This window comes from Callospermophilus lateralis, unplaced genomic scaffold (genome assembly GCF_048772815.1).
Source record: "Callospermophilus lateralis isolate mCalLat2 unplaced genomic scaffold, mCalLat2.hap1 Scaffold_96, whole genome shotgun sequence".
Lineage (NCBI taxonomy): Eukaryota > Metazoa > Chordata > Mammalia > Rodentia > Sciuridae > Callospermophilus > Callospermophilus lateralis.
Genome location: NW_027517776.1, coordinates 84635 through 101497, shown reverse-complemented (window position 1 = coordinate 101497; position 16863 = coordinate 84635). Strand labels below are relative to the sequence as shown.

The window sequence follows — 16863 nt, the reverse complement described above, 5'->3', positions numbered from 1 at the left end:
GGACGGGACCCAGAAGCAATTCATGTTTCCACTGGGGCATGATGGTGCACGCCTGTCATCCCAGTGGCTCAGGAGGCTGAGGCGGGAGGATCACAAGGTGGAGGCCAGCCTCAGCAACTTAGCAGAGCCCTAAAAAACTTCGCAAGACCCTGTCTCAAAATACAAAAGGAGAAGGGCTGGGGACGGGGCTCGGTGGTTAAGCACCCCTGGGTTCAATCCCTGGTACCAAAAAAAAAGAAAAAAAAAAGGGTCATCTTCCACTCCTATGGCTGGACCTGCTGTGGGGTGTCCCTGGTCGTGGGTTCCTATGTGAACATGGGAAAGGGACGTCCATTCATTCCCCTGTCTCTCCCAGTCCCCTCCCCTCCCATGTGTCTCATCCAGTGAATTGCTATTCTCTGCCCCCCTATTGTCAGTGTCCCCATATCAGAGGGGACACTCAGCCTTTGTTTTTTGGGGACTGGCTTATTTCACTCAGCGTGATCATCCCCAGCTCCATCCATTGACCAGCAAATGCCGTCATTTCATTCTTTTTGATGGCTGAGTAATATTCCACTGTGTATATGGACCCCAGTTTCTTTACCCATCCACCTGTTGAAGGGCACCTAGGTTGGCTCCACAGCTTGACTATTGTGAACTGAGCTGCTATAAACACTGATGTGGCTGTGTCCCTGTCGTGTGCGGATTTCAAGTCCTTTGGGTATAAACTGAGGAGTGGGGAGGCTGGGTCCCATTCCCAGTTTTCTGAGGAATCTCTACCCTGCTGTCCAGTTCCTGGGAATGACAGGAACACCCCCCCCCAAACAAAACAAAACAAAACAAAAAAAACAGTATAGCCAGATTAGCCTGTGGATCTGAAATGGTGATTGCTTGAAAAATAAAAAGCAAAAGAGATTGAATTGATGGAAGAGGAAATCATGATCCGAAATGCATGTTTCTAAACGACTCCAGGGTTAAAGAGCACATCATAATTTAAATTCAGTTGTGTTGAGAAATTCATGAAAAGAACATTGCTCACAAGGAACCATGAAATACGGCCAGGCGCGCGCCCTGTCATCCCAGTGGCTTGGGAGGCTGAGACAGGAGGATCGCAAGGTAGAGGACAGACTCAGCAACTCAGCAGAGAGACCCTGTCTCTAAATAAAATATAAAAAGGGCTAGTGACAGGGCTCAGGGATGAAGCTTCCCGAGTTCCATCCCTGGGAACAAAAAAAGTAGGAAAAAATAAAAGAACAGAGGCCAATAGATACCAAGATTTCGATTTTATTCAACTTTATTAAAAATCTGAACTACAGAAAGAAAAAATTATGTTCAAAGCATTGCGGGAACATAACCCAGGACAAGAATCCTATTAATTAATATAGGAGTAAAAGTGGTGAACAATCCATGTGCCCTGTGGCAGATTCCTCATGTCCCGCTTGGGGACAGAAGCCACACTATCACAGGAATCATAAGCACTCAAGTAGGAGCCGTGAGTCCTTCTACAACAGGACAGAATTCCAGGAAAAAATCTGCAGACAGGAGGTACCACGGGTAGGAACCTAAGCAGTCAAAGGCGCCCACTTAAAAAGTCTAACGGGCGCTGTGGCGCATGCCCAGTATCTCAGCGACTCGGGAGGCTGAGGCAGGAGGATCTCAAGGTGGAGGCCAGCCTCAGCAAAAGGCACTAAGCGACTGTGACCACCTCTAAATAAAATACCCAATCGGGCTGGGGATGCCACTGAGTGGTCGAGGGCTCCCCGAGTCCCATCCCTGGTACCCCCCACCCCCTAAAAAGTGTTCCTGAAGCAAAAAAGCGAGGCCAGAAAAATAAATACCACCGGGGACGCTAGACATCCCGCCGCCAACCCCAACCCTAACCCCCTGAGTCTCCCAGGAGTTTGGGTTTCACGTGCACAAAGTGACTGAGCGCTTGGTCTGATTTCCCCTGAATATGGTGTGTCATCAGGGAGTCCCTCTCCGGGTGGGCCCCAGGGGGCGGGCCTCAGAACTGCTGCAAGATCAATTTCCGCTTCACGTCGAGGCTGAACTTGTTCATCCTGAAAAGGTCACTGTCGTAGAAGGCAGAGAGGTTGTGGATGTTGATCTGCCGAGCCTAACAGGGGGGACAAAGGACAAGTGTGCGAGTCAGTGGACTTAACGGGCCCTGGAGGAGGCGATGTCCAGAATCCTCGCAGCCCGGGAGGCTGAGGCAGGAGGATTGTGAGTTGGAGGCCAGCCTCAACCAACTTCCGGCTGTTGCTCGAGGCCCATCCGCCAAGCCCCTGAGGATGACGGACGGCTCCCCAGGGAGCCAAGCCCCGGCCCCGACCTCCCACGGGAGCCCGTACCTTGTCCACCAAGTCCTTCTCGGGCACTTCGATGGTGTCCTGCTGGGCTCCAAAGCGGTTACGCTGATAGGTCACCTGCTCGGCCACCAACTGCTTCAATATGAAGAGCAGCAGCTCGTTGTTGTCACGCCGGAAGGAAAGATAGTGGGCAAAGGTCTGCAGGAGGAAGGACAGGTCAGACACCACCCAGCGGGGACCATTTTGGGTTCCCCGCACCTCGGCTCCCAACAGCCAGGTGAGGGGCAGGGCCACACCCAGGTGGGACACCCACCCCCGCCAGTCCCCGGCTCTGCTCTTTTGAGACAGTCTTGCTCAGTTTCTTAGGGTCTCGCTAAATTTTAGAGGCTGGCCTCCACCTTGGGATCCTCCTGCCTCAGCCTCCTAAGCATGTGGGAGGCAGACCAGAGCCCCCAGGCCTGCTTCCCAGAGCTGGCCCTCCCGGCCACGCTGCACGGGGGTCCCCCGGGTGGGACGGCGCCCACCTTCCTCATGCTGCACATCACGCTGAACTTCTGCGTGTCGATGAAGCTCTCCAGCATCACACGGATGGCCATGTTGACGTCGTCCTCGATCACGTAGTTCCGCAGGTGGATGCGCGCGTGGGCCTCGGCCATGCGGATCATGGACTCAATGTGCCGCACGGTGGTGGGGATTCTGTCCGTGGCCTGCACGGGGGGGGAGGACAGGGCAGGCTCAGCGAGGGCGGAAGGAGCTGCCCAGTGAGCTCAGGGCCTCTTCCAACCGCAAACCGGTCCACTCCAGGGGCCGCTGTGCCTCCCGCTTGGTGCTAACGTTGGGCACCCGGGGGGACGGACCCCAGGATGCTGCCACCCCTGAGCCCCGTCCCCAGCCCCTTTTATTTTTTTATTTAGAGACAGGCTCTTGCTGAGGGACTGAGGCCGGCCTCCACCTTGCGATCCTCCTGCCTCAGCCTCCGGAGCCGGCGTGCACACAGCGGCGGCCCAAGTGCTCACCATGGACTCCTTCCTCAGGTTGCTGTATATCTTGGCCACCTTGTCCTGGTCCATCTGGTTGAGCTTGGGGTGCACCTTCTCCTTGGCGTAGATGATGTATTTCTTGAGTACTTCTTGGGGCAGCGGCTCCACGCCGTATGTGTTGGGCATGGCGGGCTCCGGAGCGCTGCCATTGACCAGGCCCCCGTCCTCCTTGTTGCTGGGGTGATGACGCACGTGGCTGCCCACCACGAAGCGGGCCAGCATCTCGTCCTACGGCAGCGGGGACAGGCCCTGAGCCTGGTGGGTCACACACATCCTGCCCACCGTGTTTAATTTATTGGTCCCAGGAATGGAACCCAGGGGCGCCTACCCCCTGAGTCCCGTCCCCAGCTCCTTCTGTATTTTATTTAGAGACAGGGTCTCGCCAAGTTGCTCAGGGTTTTGCTCAGTGGCTGACGCTGGCCTCCACTTTGCGATCTTCCTGCCTCAGCCTCCTGAGCCACTGGGATGTGACGGCGTGGGCCATCTGCTCTTATATTGTCTCCAGGCCGTTTTCAGAGCCCAGAACACGATGCTAAACCTGACAAAGTCTTCCCAGAGCTCACTGCCTGGTGAGAGAGAAGCTATCAACACACTCCAAGTGGGACACAGTGCCACACCCCTATAGGGCCAGCTGCACAAAAGTGCTATGGCCCAGGAGTGTGGGGTCAGCCTGGCCAGCACAGCAAGTCCCCATTTCAGAACAAAAGACGACACGGCACCAGCCTGTCATCTAGCAATTTGGGAGGCTGAGGCAGGAGGATCGCAAGGTGGAGGCCAGCCTCAGCCACTTAGCGAGGCCCTGAGCAACTCAGCGAGACCCTGTCTCTCAATAAAATAGAAAAAGGGCTGGGGACAAGGCTCCATGGTCAAGGGCCCCTGGTATTGAGGTGGCTAGGGAGGCAGATGGTCAGGGAGGGACCAGGGTGGAAAGCCAGATGACCAACCCCAGGGACAGCAGCCCCTGGTCGAGGGGGACAGGAGCAGAGAGGAGCAGGGGACACAGGAACAGGCAGAGGACCGTGAAGGGCACTGGGGAGGGGGGAGCAGATGCGAAGGAAGGAGACTTTAGGACAACATGGGGACAAGGGGACAAGGCTGGGCCTCAGGCCGTGCCCGTGTGGTGCGGTGGTCCTGACCCTGGGCAGGCGAGGCCGTACCTGCACAGGGTCCATGGTGTCCCTCACCACACACAGGACGTCGAAGCGGGAAATGATGGGCTCTGTGAGGTCCACGTTCTCCGAGAAGGTCAGCGAAGGGTTGTAGCGGCCACCTGAAACCCCGTGGAGCCCCGGTTGGCATGCAGGACCCCACCCCGCTCCCCACCTGGAGAAGCTGCTCCCAGTCCCAGAATGGCTGCCTGGTGCCTGCCATCTGCTCTGGACCAGGAGACAGTAAAGGGATTCCTGGAGCAGAGTCCCAAAGAGCCCACGGTGTGGCAGAAAGCCGTTCCCCAGGAAGGGCCGGGTGCGGTGGCACATGCCCATCATCACCAAAGAGGCTTGGAGGCTGAGGCAGGAGGATCTCAAGTTGGAGGCCAGCCTCAGCCACTCAGCGAAACCGTGTCTCTGAGCCTACCAATGGGGTTGGCGGCGGCGATGACGGTACAGCGGGCCTGCAGGGAGGTGACAATCCCGGCCTTGGAGATGGAGATGCTCTGCTGCTCCATAGCCTCGTGGATGCTGGTCCTGTCCTGGTCATTCATCTGTGAGAGACACAGAGGCCGGGGAGCCTGAGGCAGGAGGATCGCGAGTTGGAGGCCAGCCTCAGCCACTGAAGGAGGCCCTGAGCAACTCAGCGGAGACCCTGTCTCTAAATAAAATAGAAAAAGGGCTGGGGACGGGGCTCAGGGGTCGAGGGACCCTGGGTTCAATCCCTGGTACCAGGAAATAAATTAATAAATAAATGAAATAAAAAATTCCAATTCCTGGATCCTGCCGTCCCCGTGTCCTGGAACCCACCTTGTCAAACTCATCGATGAGACACACTCCTCGATCTGCCAGAACCAGGGCCCCAGCCTCTAGGGTCCACTCTCTGCTGACCGGATGCCGCTGGACGTAGGCCGTGAGGCCCACAGCCGAGGCCCCCTGCCCCGTGGTGAAGATGGCGCGGCTCGACACCTTCTCGATGTATTTGAGGAACTGAGACTTTGCCGTCCCGGGGTCCCCACACAGGAGCACGTTGATGTCACCCCGCACTTTGTGTTTCCCGCCTAGAGACAGAGACGGGGGTGGACAGGTGGGTAAGGACCCCAGGATGCGGCTGCATCGTCCCCCAACCCTCCCCAAACCTATGCATTAGATCTTTCCTGATACATTCTTTGGGTGGCCTGGGGACTGAACCCTGAGCCAGGCAAGTGCTCCACCCCTGAGCCCCGTCCCCAGCCCTATTTTGCATTTTATTGAGAGACAGGGTCTCGTTGAGTGGCTCAGGGCCTCACTCAGTGGCTGAGGCTGGCCTCCACCTTGCGATCCTCCTGCCTCAGCCTCCCCAGCCCCTGGGATCACACTGCACCTGGCTGATTTTAGTTCTTTTATGGGAAAAAAAAGAATTAAAACGAGCCACTAGAGAGAGCCACCAGGAGAGGCACGTGGGACCCCCGGGGTGCTCACCTGGGTTCTTGGGCTCCCCACCAAACAGCGCCAGGGCCAGGCCTCTCTTGATATCCTCGTGCCCGTAGATGGAGGGGGCGATACTGGCAAAGATCTGAGGAGAGCAGGGGACACGCAGGTGAACAGGAGCCCAGCACTGACCCCTCAGAAGGAAAAGAGTCACTACCCCTTTTTGGGGGGTGGGGGTAACCAGAGGTTGGACCCAGGGGTGCTTAACCCCTGAGCCCCGTCCCCAGCCCCTTTTTCTATTTTATTTAGAGACAGGGTCTCGCTGAGTCGCTCAAGGTCTCGCTCAGTGGCTGAGGCTGGCCTCCACCTTGCGATCCTCCTGCCTCGGCCTCCCGAGCCCCTGGGGTGACAGGCGTGGGCCGCCGTGCCCAGCTATATGTACATGGATCATGTTCTCAACCTCCACAGCCCCCTGCCCTGCCAGGCTCTGCTTAGCAGCACCTGGGGACACTGTCGTCTCCTTCACACTGTCACCAAGAGTGACATATTCCACTCCTGTGTCTCAGCTTGTTCATGGGCACAGAGGAGACCCGCAGCCCGGGAGTCTGGGGGCTGTTTTGGGGGGAAATGAGGCCCGTGGGCAGCCGGCGATTCTCCTTCCATCCTTCCTCTGCCTGGGGACTGCCCGGGTGTCACTGGGCCGCAGAGATGGCCGGTCCCCGACACCGTCCCGCCCAGCCCCTCTGGCCTCCCGGGATGAGGTAATGTCTCTGCAGGACAGAGTCACCGGCCAGCTCTTGGCTTCCCATGCAGGACGGACGCCCCAGGCTAAGCTTCTCTTCAACCAAGCGACCAGTGCAGCCGGACGTTTGCCCTACGCCGCTGACCAAGGTCCTCCTAGAGGTAACAGGTCCTGGGGCCCAGTCCCATCTGGGGGCTGCATTTCCCGGGGATCATTTAATCCTAACAAGACCCTGGTTTCCTTCTGGTCTACAAAGGAGGGACACTGCCGGGCACTCCTGAGACCCCAGTGACCTGGGAGGCCGAAGCAGGAGGACCACAAGTTGGGAGGCCAGCCTCAACCCAGCGCTGAGCAACTCTGCGAGACCCTGTCTCTAAGATATGAAAAGGGCTGGGGACAGGGCTCAGGGGTTGAGGGCCTCTGGGGTCCATCTCTGGGACCCCCACCCCCCACATCCTGCCACACACACACAGAATTCAAGAGGCCGAACGAGAAGTGAGGCTGAGAACCCGGAGCCACGGGGGGGACAGGAAGGAGTGTGACCAGAGATGCCTACTGACCCAGGTGTCACAGAAGGTGACCCTGACCTCTGACCCCAGGAACCCTGACCCAGGGCACAGGGAAGTCCTACTGCTGATCCCACTGCCAGTACTCAATATCAAAGTTGCTCCAGTTTGGCCACTGAGCCTGAGGGGTGCCCAAGAAGCCCGGGGTCCCCGCTGCCACCTGCCTTCTCCCCGATCTGCTGGTCCTTGGAGAGGCTGGTGATCATCTTCACGTCCTCGTCCGTCAGCTCCCCGATGGCCACCTTGTTGTCCTTCTTGGCCACGTGGTTGGCCAGGATGACAGTGGCAAAGACGGGGAAGCCGTGGGCGGTGTTGAGGGACCCGTCGTAGTTGTTGTGGTAGATGCCGGTCAGCTCCTGGGGACAGCCAGAGGCCAAGTGGTCAGGGGGGACAGGGCCAAGCAACCCCGAGGCTGAAACCTCAGAAACCAACGTGAACCTTTTTTTTTCCTTATACGTTGATTATCTCGGTTGTTTTGTTACAGCAACGAAAGCTGACAGATACACAATCCATCGCAAACAGGAAAAGCTCTTTGCCCCAAGGACTTAGGACCTCATCTCAGGCCAAGTGTCCCTCCTACCAATGACTGCTGACCGCCCCCTAACAGGCGTGGTGGCTCACACCAGTTCCCTCTGGACCTCGGCCCCTTCCCCAGAGCATGCCTGGCCACTTACAATCTCGTCCCCTGGCTTGCAGCTGTCCACCAGATCGGCGAGGAAGATGGCGTCCTTGGAGCGGGGCAGCCGGCCCGCGGCCACTTTGCCCGGACTCTCCTGGATGCGGATGCGCTGGTAGTTCTGATAGATGGTCTGCGAGGGACACAGAGGAAGTCCTGGGGCTCATTCTCCCCACAGACAAGACATTCCTGTCCCTAAAGCGTCCCACTGGGGCCCAGTAGGCTGCAGCATGGACCTGCAGGGCCACCGTCCCCCGAGAACACCCTCTATTGGCTACTTGGGTTCACGTTCTGGTGCTGGGACCTAAGCTGTGTGATCTTAGGCAAGTGAATCCCTCTCTCTGTGCCTTCACAGAATAGAGATGATCATATTGAAACCAAAAACTCAAGACAGGGATCAAATCAAGGAATGGATACGGAGCCCCTGGAGCCATGCCAGGATAGCAAGTGTCAATAAAGCCCCAAAGTGACAGGACCAGCCAGCTGTGCACAGAAAGTTCTCGACTTTCAGCCAAAATTAACCTTTCTGCATTATAACCCAGTTATCTCTAGTGTTTTGTTACAGTAACAGCTGGTAACGAATTAAGATAGTTGAAAGCGTAAAACTTGGATCAGCATATTTGCTTGAGCTTGGATCCTCCAGGCCACTTGGCTGGGTGGTCCCCTCAGCCAGTCACTTCTCTGAACACCCGTTTCTCCCTCAGGAAAGTGGTGCCACCTGCTTCACGGGGCTTCCAGAAGACGTACATTCTGGGTTCCCAGGAAGCGGGGTCTGAACCTGCCCATGAGCAAGACACTTCAGGGGAAGGGCGGGACCCGTAAGGACCCCAGGGAAGGCTGGCGGACCTGGGGAGGTCCCTGGGCAAGACCGGCTTGGGCCTTCCCACAGCAGGTCTTTGGCTGTGGGCGGTCACAGGCAGAAGTTCTAGAACCTTCCAGGCACTTCCTGGCCAGGTGAGTCCAGTTTGGACAACTTATTGGAACTGCAGAACCGCGAGAAAGGAATAGCCAAGCCCGACAGTGGACAGGCAGGGAAGGGGAGCCGGGCACCCTCCATAAGAAACAGAAATCCTAGCAGCTCGGAGGCTGAGGCAGGAGGATCGCAAGGTGGAGGCCAGCCTCAGCCACTTAGCAAGGCCCTAAGCAACTTAGTGAGACGCTGTCTCTAAATAAAATAAACACGGTGTGGTCACCCTGAGGCTGCACCCTGCCCACAGCCCACAACAGGCCCGGGGCCTCTCACCTGTTCCATGTTGACCTCGAAGGGCCCGGCGGACTGGCACTCGGGACAGGAGCCCGGCTTCACCTCCTGGTTCTGGGACTGGCAGAAGGGACCCAGGACGAAGCTGCACTTGTTGCAATTGTACTTGACCATGCTCAGCTGGGGCAGGACGCCCGTGCAGCTGGTCACCACGCCACTGGTGCGGATGAGCTGGTTTAGGTGCAGCTGCCTGCAGGGGAGGCCGAGGCGCATCAGAGGCAAGGAGGGGAGGCTGAGGTGCATTGGAGGCTGGGAGGGGAGGCCGAGGCGCGTCGGAGGCCAGGATGGGGAGGCCAGAGTCGTGGGGCACCTGGCACGACACCCCACCTGAACGCCCTGCGGTCATGACACCGCCCTGGACCCCAGGGTCCCCTCCCAAAGTCACCTCAGGGAGCACAGCTCCTCCACCAGGGGCAGGTGGGAAATGCAGACGTGGATGTGGCTGGCGATGCGGTCGTACTTGGGGTACATGGCTAGCACCACCTCCAGGGCCGCCTCGTCGAAGATCTGCAGCAACTTGGCGGGCGCCTCAGGCAGGAAGTAGGCCAGGACGTGCTCGCGGGCCGCCAGGTCCTCGTAGTTGACCACCAGGCTCTCCTTGTTCTCTGCAGGTGACAAGGGGGACGCTCGGCTCACAGCCCAGGAAGGCTCCCCCCCCCCGCGGAGGTGGCTGTGGGACCTGGATAAGTGACACCTACCCCATTCCCAGCTCCCCAGAGGGGCGAGACCCACAGGGACCAAGGCTGGAAAGGAAACTAGTAGCTCGGGAGGCTGAGGCAGGAGGATCGCAAAGTGGAGGCCAGCCTCAGCCACTTAAGACCCCAAGCAGTTCAGTGAGACCCTGTCTCTCGATAAAATATAAAAAGGTCTGGGGACGGGGGCTCAGGGCTGGAGGGACCCTGGGTTCAATCCCTGGCACCCAAAAGAAAACCCCAGATCTGTAGCCGATCTGCCCCAGTACCTTTGCACATGTCGCTGATGCACTCCTTGAACACGTTGTGCCCGTGGCCGTCCACGTGCGTGCGGAGGAAGTTCTTGAAGCGGTGGTAGATCTCCAGCCGCGGCCCGGCCATGCTCACCCACTCACGCACCGAGTGGCCCTTGAGATCCTCCAGATTCTCGATGCTCTCGATCATCTCCTCATCCTCCTCGCCCTCCTCGGTGGCGCGCTCCACCTGGCGCCTCTTGCGTGCAGGGCGCTCATCGTCCTCCTCGTCGCTGTCTGCCAAGGCCGGGGACAACTGTGTATGAGGCCACTCCCCTGCGTGGTGGCCCTGCCCCGCCCCTCTCACAGTGCACAACCCAACCTACCGTACAGCAGCCCCCTGCGCATGTGCCCCAGGCCCCGGCCGGCCTCCCGGTCTCGCTGCCGCATGACCCGCTCAGCGGCCTCCCTCTGGCTGGCGGTCAGCTCCTCCACGTCCTCGTCATCCAGGGCCAGTCCCTCGGTCTCATAGGCGTCCAGCTCTGGGATGGCCCGGTAATCCCTGAGAGAGCTCCCAAATGGAACCAGTCAGTGACCACCCCCGGACCCCAAACCGCACCCAAAGCCTGGAGCTGCCCCCAGGAGGCTCAGGAACCCCAGCCCACCACCTCCAGGTCGGAAAACCGTATGCCTGTCACCCCAGCGGCTCGGGAGGCTGAGGCAGGAGGATCGCAAGTTGGAGGCCAGCCTCAGCCATTTAGCAAGGCCCTGAGCAAACTCAGCCAGACCCTGTCTGGGAGGGGCACTGTGACTCATGAACTTGTCCCCCACCCCCAGACCCTGGACCCAGCTGTTCTGAAAGGCGAGAAGGCACCCGACCCAGAACTTTCCAGCACCCTCAGTGAGGTCACCAGGACAAACGGGCTCCCTGCCACCAAGCCCAGAGCCCGCAACGAAGGTACCTCTCCATGCCGTCTCCAATAAGCTCCTCCCCATCCTCCTCTTCCTCCATGGGCCCCTCGGTGCCCAGCAGCCCCTCAGACTCATCCTCAAAGGGAGGAAGGTCCCGGCCAGGGCTAGAGGTCAGCGCATCGGTCCTCCGGGAGCTCCGCCCAGGGCTGGAGGTCAGGGGGTCATTGGCTCTCCGTCGCCGGGCAGGACTGGATGCCAGGGAAAGAGACTCGGATGATTCCTGCAAAAAGAAGGTGCCACCATCCAACACCCAGCGGACGTCTGAGGAGACGAGTTGCAACCTCAGGACCTTTGCACTTGTGGTGCCACGCTGCCTGCATGCTCTCAACTGAGCAAATATCTCAAGTGACAGTTGGGAAACAACTTGTCACAACCCCCCCCCCCAAACACGGCGGATCACTCCCATTACCCTCCATTTTCTTCCCCACCCACCAGCCCAGTTTCCCCTCTGCACTTCTGACTTTCTCAACCCCTGCCTGGCCCAGCCCTTCCTGAAAATGGAGAAGGAAGGACAAAGGAGAGGAATCCCCCCACAACCAGCCCACTCCACTGCCCACCCCCACCCTGCCCACACCACCTGCCAGCATCTCACTTCTTATGGTTCCTCCCAATCTTGAGGCCCAGGGAAACCAGAGTCCTGCCTGAGCACTGCCAGGAGCTGAGACCCCCGGCTTACACTCAGTGGATGCCCCAGGAGGAACCCAGGCTGCCTTGCCCAGCCTCCCGTCTCCAGACACCTGGCACCCCTGGAATACACACCCTAGAATGAACCCACCCTAGGAGTTCCCTGCCCACTTGCTACCCCAAGCTCTGCCTTCCACCCAGGCTGCCCACTCACCGTCAGGAGGCATGGGAGGTGCTGGTGTGAAGTGGGTCCCAGGTTTGTCTGGAATAAAACAAATCTCCAAGTTAGGGCCCTCTGAGCAAGGCCTTCCAGAGACCACCACTCCCACTCTGCCCTTCCCCCATAGCCTGGCTCAGACTCTGGAGAAGAGGGCAGGGGACCTTACTTTCCTCTGCCCTTCTAGCTGCATGCATGGTCAGGGCTTTACACCCATCACCTGCCAATGGGTCCCCAGTAAAGTCACCTGATGTACCAAATAAGTCCAACCCCCCCATTCCTAGTGCAACTGCCCCTTTCTTACTCCCACAGGAAGTTGTTTCTGCCCCATCAAGATGGGGGTCAGCTGGCCAGGAGCCCAAGGACAGGTCTCAAGGGGTCCAGAGCAATCCATTCCATCCCCAGAAGAATGTGTGGCCCATTCAAGCTAGTTGTGGCCCTTGGCCTGGCTGTGACCCTGCCTGCCCTGTACCCTTGCCAGCAGGGAAGCAGGACTTGGCCAGCACAAGCTGGGCCACTTGGACCCGCTCAGCCGCCACGTACAGTTGTTGAGGAAGAGCAGCACCGGGAAGCCCAACCTAGAGGTGGCCAGCAGGATCAGACAGACGTTGCAGGGGATCATGAAGTTCTGCACCACCAGCGAGGCGCCAGGCTGCTGCGGGGGGGGGGGGGGCGGGGGGGGCCGCTCCAGCGGCAACGGAGGCATGGCCTGGGGCTTGGCCTCTCTCTTGGGGAGTGGGGGTCCTCACGGAGCGCCCTTAGGCCTCTTCGGGGCTACTGCCCCCATTCTAGGACCCCTGGGGCAGTGGACAGCTCCTGCGCTCTCAAAGTTCACCCCATTCACCGCCTGGGGCACGCCCGGCCCTCCCCGGCCCTCCAGGCTCATAACAGGATGTGCACAGAATAATCCAGGAGCAGAAATCCCAAATGCGGGCTCCGAAGCAGGCGAAGGAGGATGGAAGAAGGCCAGGGCCACCCCTGCCGCCGCAACCCTTCCGCCCGCCAGCCGGGGAGCTGGAGCCAGAGCCGGAGAGACAGAGGCTGGCGGGACCGCGGGCGCGGGGCCTGCTGCTCGCGACTGGCAGAGGCGGGAGCGCGATGGCAGCAGCGGGAGGAGCAACAGCATCGGAAAGAATAAAGAGCCGACAGCGGAGGCGCTCGCCCGCCTCCAGCAACAGCGGCTGCCCTGGCCTAGAGCGCCCCCCAGCGGCCTCCCTTGGAACTCCGAACCGGAGAGGAAGGCAGCCAGTCTGGAATCCCTGATCCATAGTAGGGCATCTACACACAGGCCCCGACTTCTGCTCCCTCCAAACTTGGGGGCACCATGGGTTGGAGAGGTCCCATAGCCTGGATCCCCACGCCATCCTGACTAGCCACCTCTGTCCTCCTGAGGCCAAGGTGACCACCTCCCTGGCTAACACCTTCACTACCCTGGACAGATCTCTGAGCACCCATGCCCCGACCCTTCACTGGTCCTGCTCACACCCCACCCCACAAGCTTCCACCAGTGCCATGTCCTTTCAGCACTAGGGTTCTCCTCCTCTAGGCCAGGTTGTGCACCCTGCCAGAACCTGGTGCTCACTCCCCATAGCACCACCCAGGGGTACCCACATGCTCTGCTGTCAGCTCTATATGCCCTCAGAAGGTCTCCCTTCCAGCCAAACTTCTGCTGCCACAGTTACCAGTGCCACCTTGTGGTCACTTGAGCTCATGTCAGTCCACCTTGGGGAAAAAAGCACTGATCACACCCACCTCCCCGTAGTCCCTGGTCTGTCTGTGGGGCTTTTTCTGCCCAGTCCTTGAATGAGTCCTTCCCAGGCCCAGAAATGGCCCCACCCCCACATGGCCTCCATCCCACAGGTAGCCTGCTGGAGCCCCCAACCTGCCGACTGCCTCCTGGCACTCGCACTCCACCCTGTCCCTCTGCTCCTACTCCTTCCACTGCCACAACCCACTTGGGAGTCACCCCTGCCCATCACCTGTGTTAGGGACCTTCCCATCTCTTGTGGCCCTGAAACCCATTGTTCTAATGAAACTTTGCAAGAAGTCCCGGTCCCTGGCCACCTTCACTTCTGCTCTGGGGAGCTCCTGCCCCAAACACTTCTGGACCCCTCACACTGTCCATGACACACTAAAAAGTGTCCAGGCGGTGCTGGCAACTTCCTGCCCAGGGCAGGGTCTGACTCCTAGAGCCAAAAAGCCGATGGAAGACTTGGTGTGGGGCACCCAGAGTGGCTCATGCGGGCTTTCCCATTTGCCTCTCATTGCTGGGTGGCAGAGGGCCTCCCAGAAAGTGCCAGAGGCCAAGCCTCAGGAAACACTAAGAACATTCTAGGTATGCTCTGCAGGAAGAAGCTAGGAATAGGGTAGAGGGGCTGGGGGCAGGGGTGTCTGAGTGGTAGTGGGAGCCCCTGGCAAAGTCTGGCTCCCCCAGAGACCCTGGGATCTGATCCTGCAGGAGTGCCAACAGGCTGGCCTGGATGCTCACATGGGAGCCCGAGATGGCCCAAGCCAACACTGGGAATGGGGCTTAGGGTCCTTTGGTATCAGCCAATAGGAAAAGGAACAAGGTTGGCAGCCCAGCCCCACTAAGCCCCAGTCAGTGTCTTCTCCCCCAGCAGGGGCAGGATGTCTTGAGAGACAAAGAGCCACTGAGGCTCCAGGCCTGAGGGGGAGGGGAGCTCAGGCTACTAAAGCTATTTTGGGATCTTCAGACAAAATCATTCAGCCTGGAGCAGCCCACACAGGCCCATGCCCTGGGAATGAACAGAATACTGAGCCAGGAAACAGTCCCCCACAGCAACAGCAATCCCACACACTAGCATTCCTCTGGGGCGTGCAGGAACTCCCACCCTCCAAGTCTGCAGCATTGGGGTCACACGCCCCCATCTGCCTGCACACACTAACACCCGCCCCATACAGCCTGTGTACACACTTAAGATCTGGCTGGGAACTTCCAAGTAATTCTTTACCTGTCCCCAAACAGGTACTCACTACCCTGAACAACCTGCTATTCAGGGTGGTGAGTAAGTGAAAATTAAGGGACAGAGGCACAGAGGGCTAGCACACAGAATAGCGACACTCCAGAAGCCTGCAGTTCTTGACCCCACCCTTTACTTCTCAGCTGGCCCCACCCTATCACAAAGGAGCCCTAACCAGCCAGTCTGCAACCCTGGCAGGGCTCAGTGTCCCAGGCACAGCCTCAGGGAGGCTATGTTGTAGCAGTTTCTAACAGCCCAGACAGTAGTGTGGCCTCTGGGGTGACATCTGCACACAGCCCAGGGACAGAAAGAGGGCTTTTCCACAGATTCAGAGGAAGAGCCCCAGACAGAGGCAACTGCCAAGGCCCAGGATGGGAACTAGCTCAAGAAGCTGCAGGAGAGCAGGAGGCCAGTGTGGTGAAGCCTGGGGAACGGAGACAGTGGGAGGGGCAACAGGCACTGGCTGACAGCTTCTCAGGGAAGATTTGGGAGGGAGTCCGACCCTGGGCCTCTGCCACAACAACCAGGGGGTGCCAGGTGAGCAAGGACTATACAATATGCCCTTCCTCTCCCAGGCAGCTCCAAACCCAACTCAGCCAGGCATTGTCCATCTTCAGGAGGAAAGAGACTGTGTGGAGATAGGTGGAACCCAGATGTGGGTCAATGCCTCTGAGAGTCCAGCTGTCCTGAGCTGGGCAAGAGGCACCAGACACAGGGGAGGTGGGCATAATAGGGCTGGTACCACTCCATGGCCAAGGGCTGAGTTTTAGGGAGCTTCCTGGAGGTGCTGGCCAGCTGGGCACTGGGATGTACAGGGAAGGGAGAGGTACAAAGGACCAAAGGTGCAGGAAGGAGAGGGCAGAGGCAGACCCTAGAGGGGAGAGCTTTGGTGCAGGCTGTCAGGGAGGAGCTTCCTCATGAAGGAGTGCAGGATCAGCAGAGGAGGTCAGTCAGGTGAAAAGGAGGAGGATCGGCTTGTTCTCCCAGCCAGGGGATCCTGGAAGCATGGCTGCCTTTCTGTCCTCTTCCTCCCCATGCTGATGGCACCTTTCTCCCACCCTCATCCAAGGCACAGGGTGCAGTTGCTGTTCGCTGCTTCCCTGAGTATCAGTGCTCACTCTCCCCAGATTGCACTGGGACCTCACACCTGTGAGCACGATGCCCCACAGGCCAGGCTTCTTCTCCAAGGGCCCAGCGTGTGTGGCCAAGGGAAGGGTAGGGAGGGTTCAGGCCAACCTCAGGCCTGACTGCCCTGCACCCTGTCTGGCTGTGTCGGGAGGGGAAGTGTCTGCATCAGCCTCAGGGTCAGGCAGGCCCTGAGGGACTGTCCTCACTGCAGCCCCACCAAGCATGCCCTGCATCTCACCACCTCAGCTACTCCCACAGGCAGAGCCCCCAGGTAAAGGTGCTGGGCTCCTGGCAGGCACAAGGCCCAGCTGGACAGGGCAAAGGGACAGACTGGACCATAAGCAGCGAGCAGAGGTGATACATGTGCATGAAGACAGAGGCCTCTCAGACCCAGGCAGAGGGCGCCCACTGCCAAGACTTGAGCGTTCTCCTCCCAGGCTGAGCCCAGGGACACTAGCTTCTCAGGTGCAGATCTGGGAGGGAGTCCGACCCTGGGCCTCTGGAGATGGGTTCCACTTCTCTCCACTGTGACAGAGCATCAGGAACCACCACTGCCAACCAGGCCAGTAGAAAGTACAGAACGACTGCACACAGCTTGGCCCCAGGCACGCACCAGCACAGCTGGAACCATCCTGCTGGTGAGCAGCTCTGCTCCCTCTCCCACGCTTCCACTCCATGGAGTGGGGTGTGTGTGCAGGGAAGCCTGGGAGAGGCCATCCCCCTTTCCCAGTCCAGCTGTTAGCAGCCCCTGCAGGGGGCCTTCCTCACAGGAAGTTCTCAGGATCTGAGCTGGAGGGAGGGGGCCCTTCACTGGGGAGGGTCCCTCTCTACTGGAGGCTTCAAGGAGACCTTCCCCAGCCTGCGCCCCAGCAGCAGAACATTCAG

The 16863-nt window shown here is 59.0% G+C and overlaps 1 protein-coding gene across 1 annotated transcript; it reads right to left on the bottom strand.

The window, feature by feature from the left end:
• Positions 1-1372: 1372 nt before the first annotated feature.
• LOC143387959 (DNA replication licensing factor MCM2-like) lies at positions 1373-12227 on the bottom strand. The gene is made up of 17 exons (XM_077108592.1): positions 12174-12227; positions 11867-11914; positions 11019-11248; positions 10443-10618; positions 10093-10353; positions 9517-9736; positions 9114-9321; positions 7869-8003; positions 7359-7550; positions 5938-6031; positions 5287-5537; positions 4904-5030; positions 4486-4598; positions 3305-3556; positions 2813-2995; positions 2331-2486; positions 1373-2095 (listed from the first exon to the last, which is right to left on the bottom strand). The coding sequence occupies exons 1-17, from the start codon at positions 12198-12200 to the stop codon at positions 1985-1987; spliced, it is 2784 nt and encodes a 927-aa protein (XP_076964707.1). The 5' UTR covers positions 12201-12227; the 3' UTR covers positions 1373-1984.
• Between the last annotated feature and the right edge of the window lie 4636 nt (positions 12228-16863).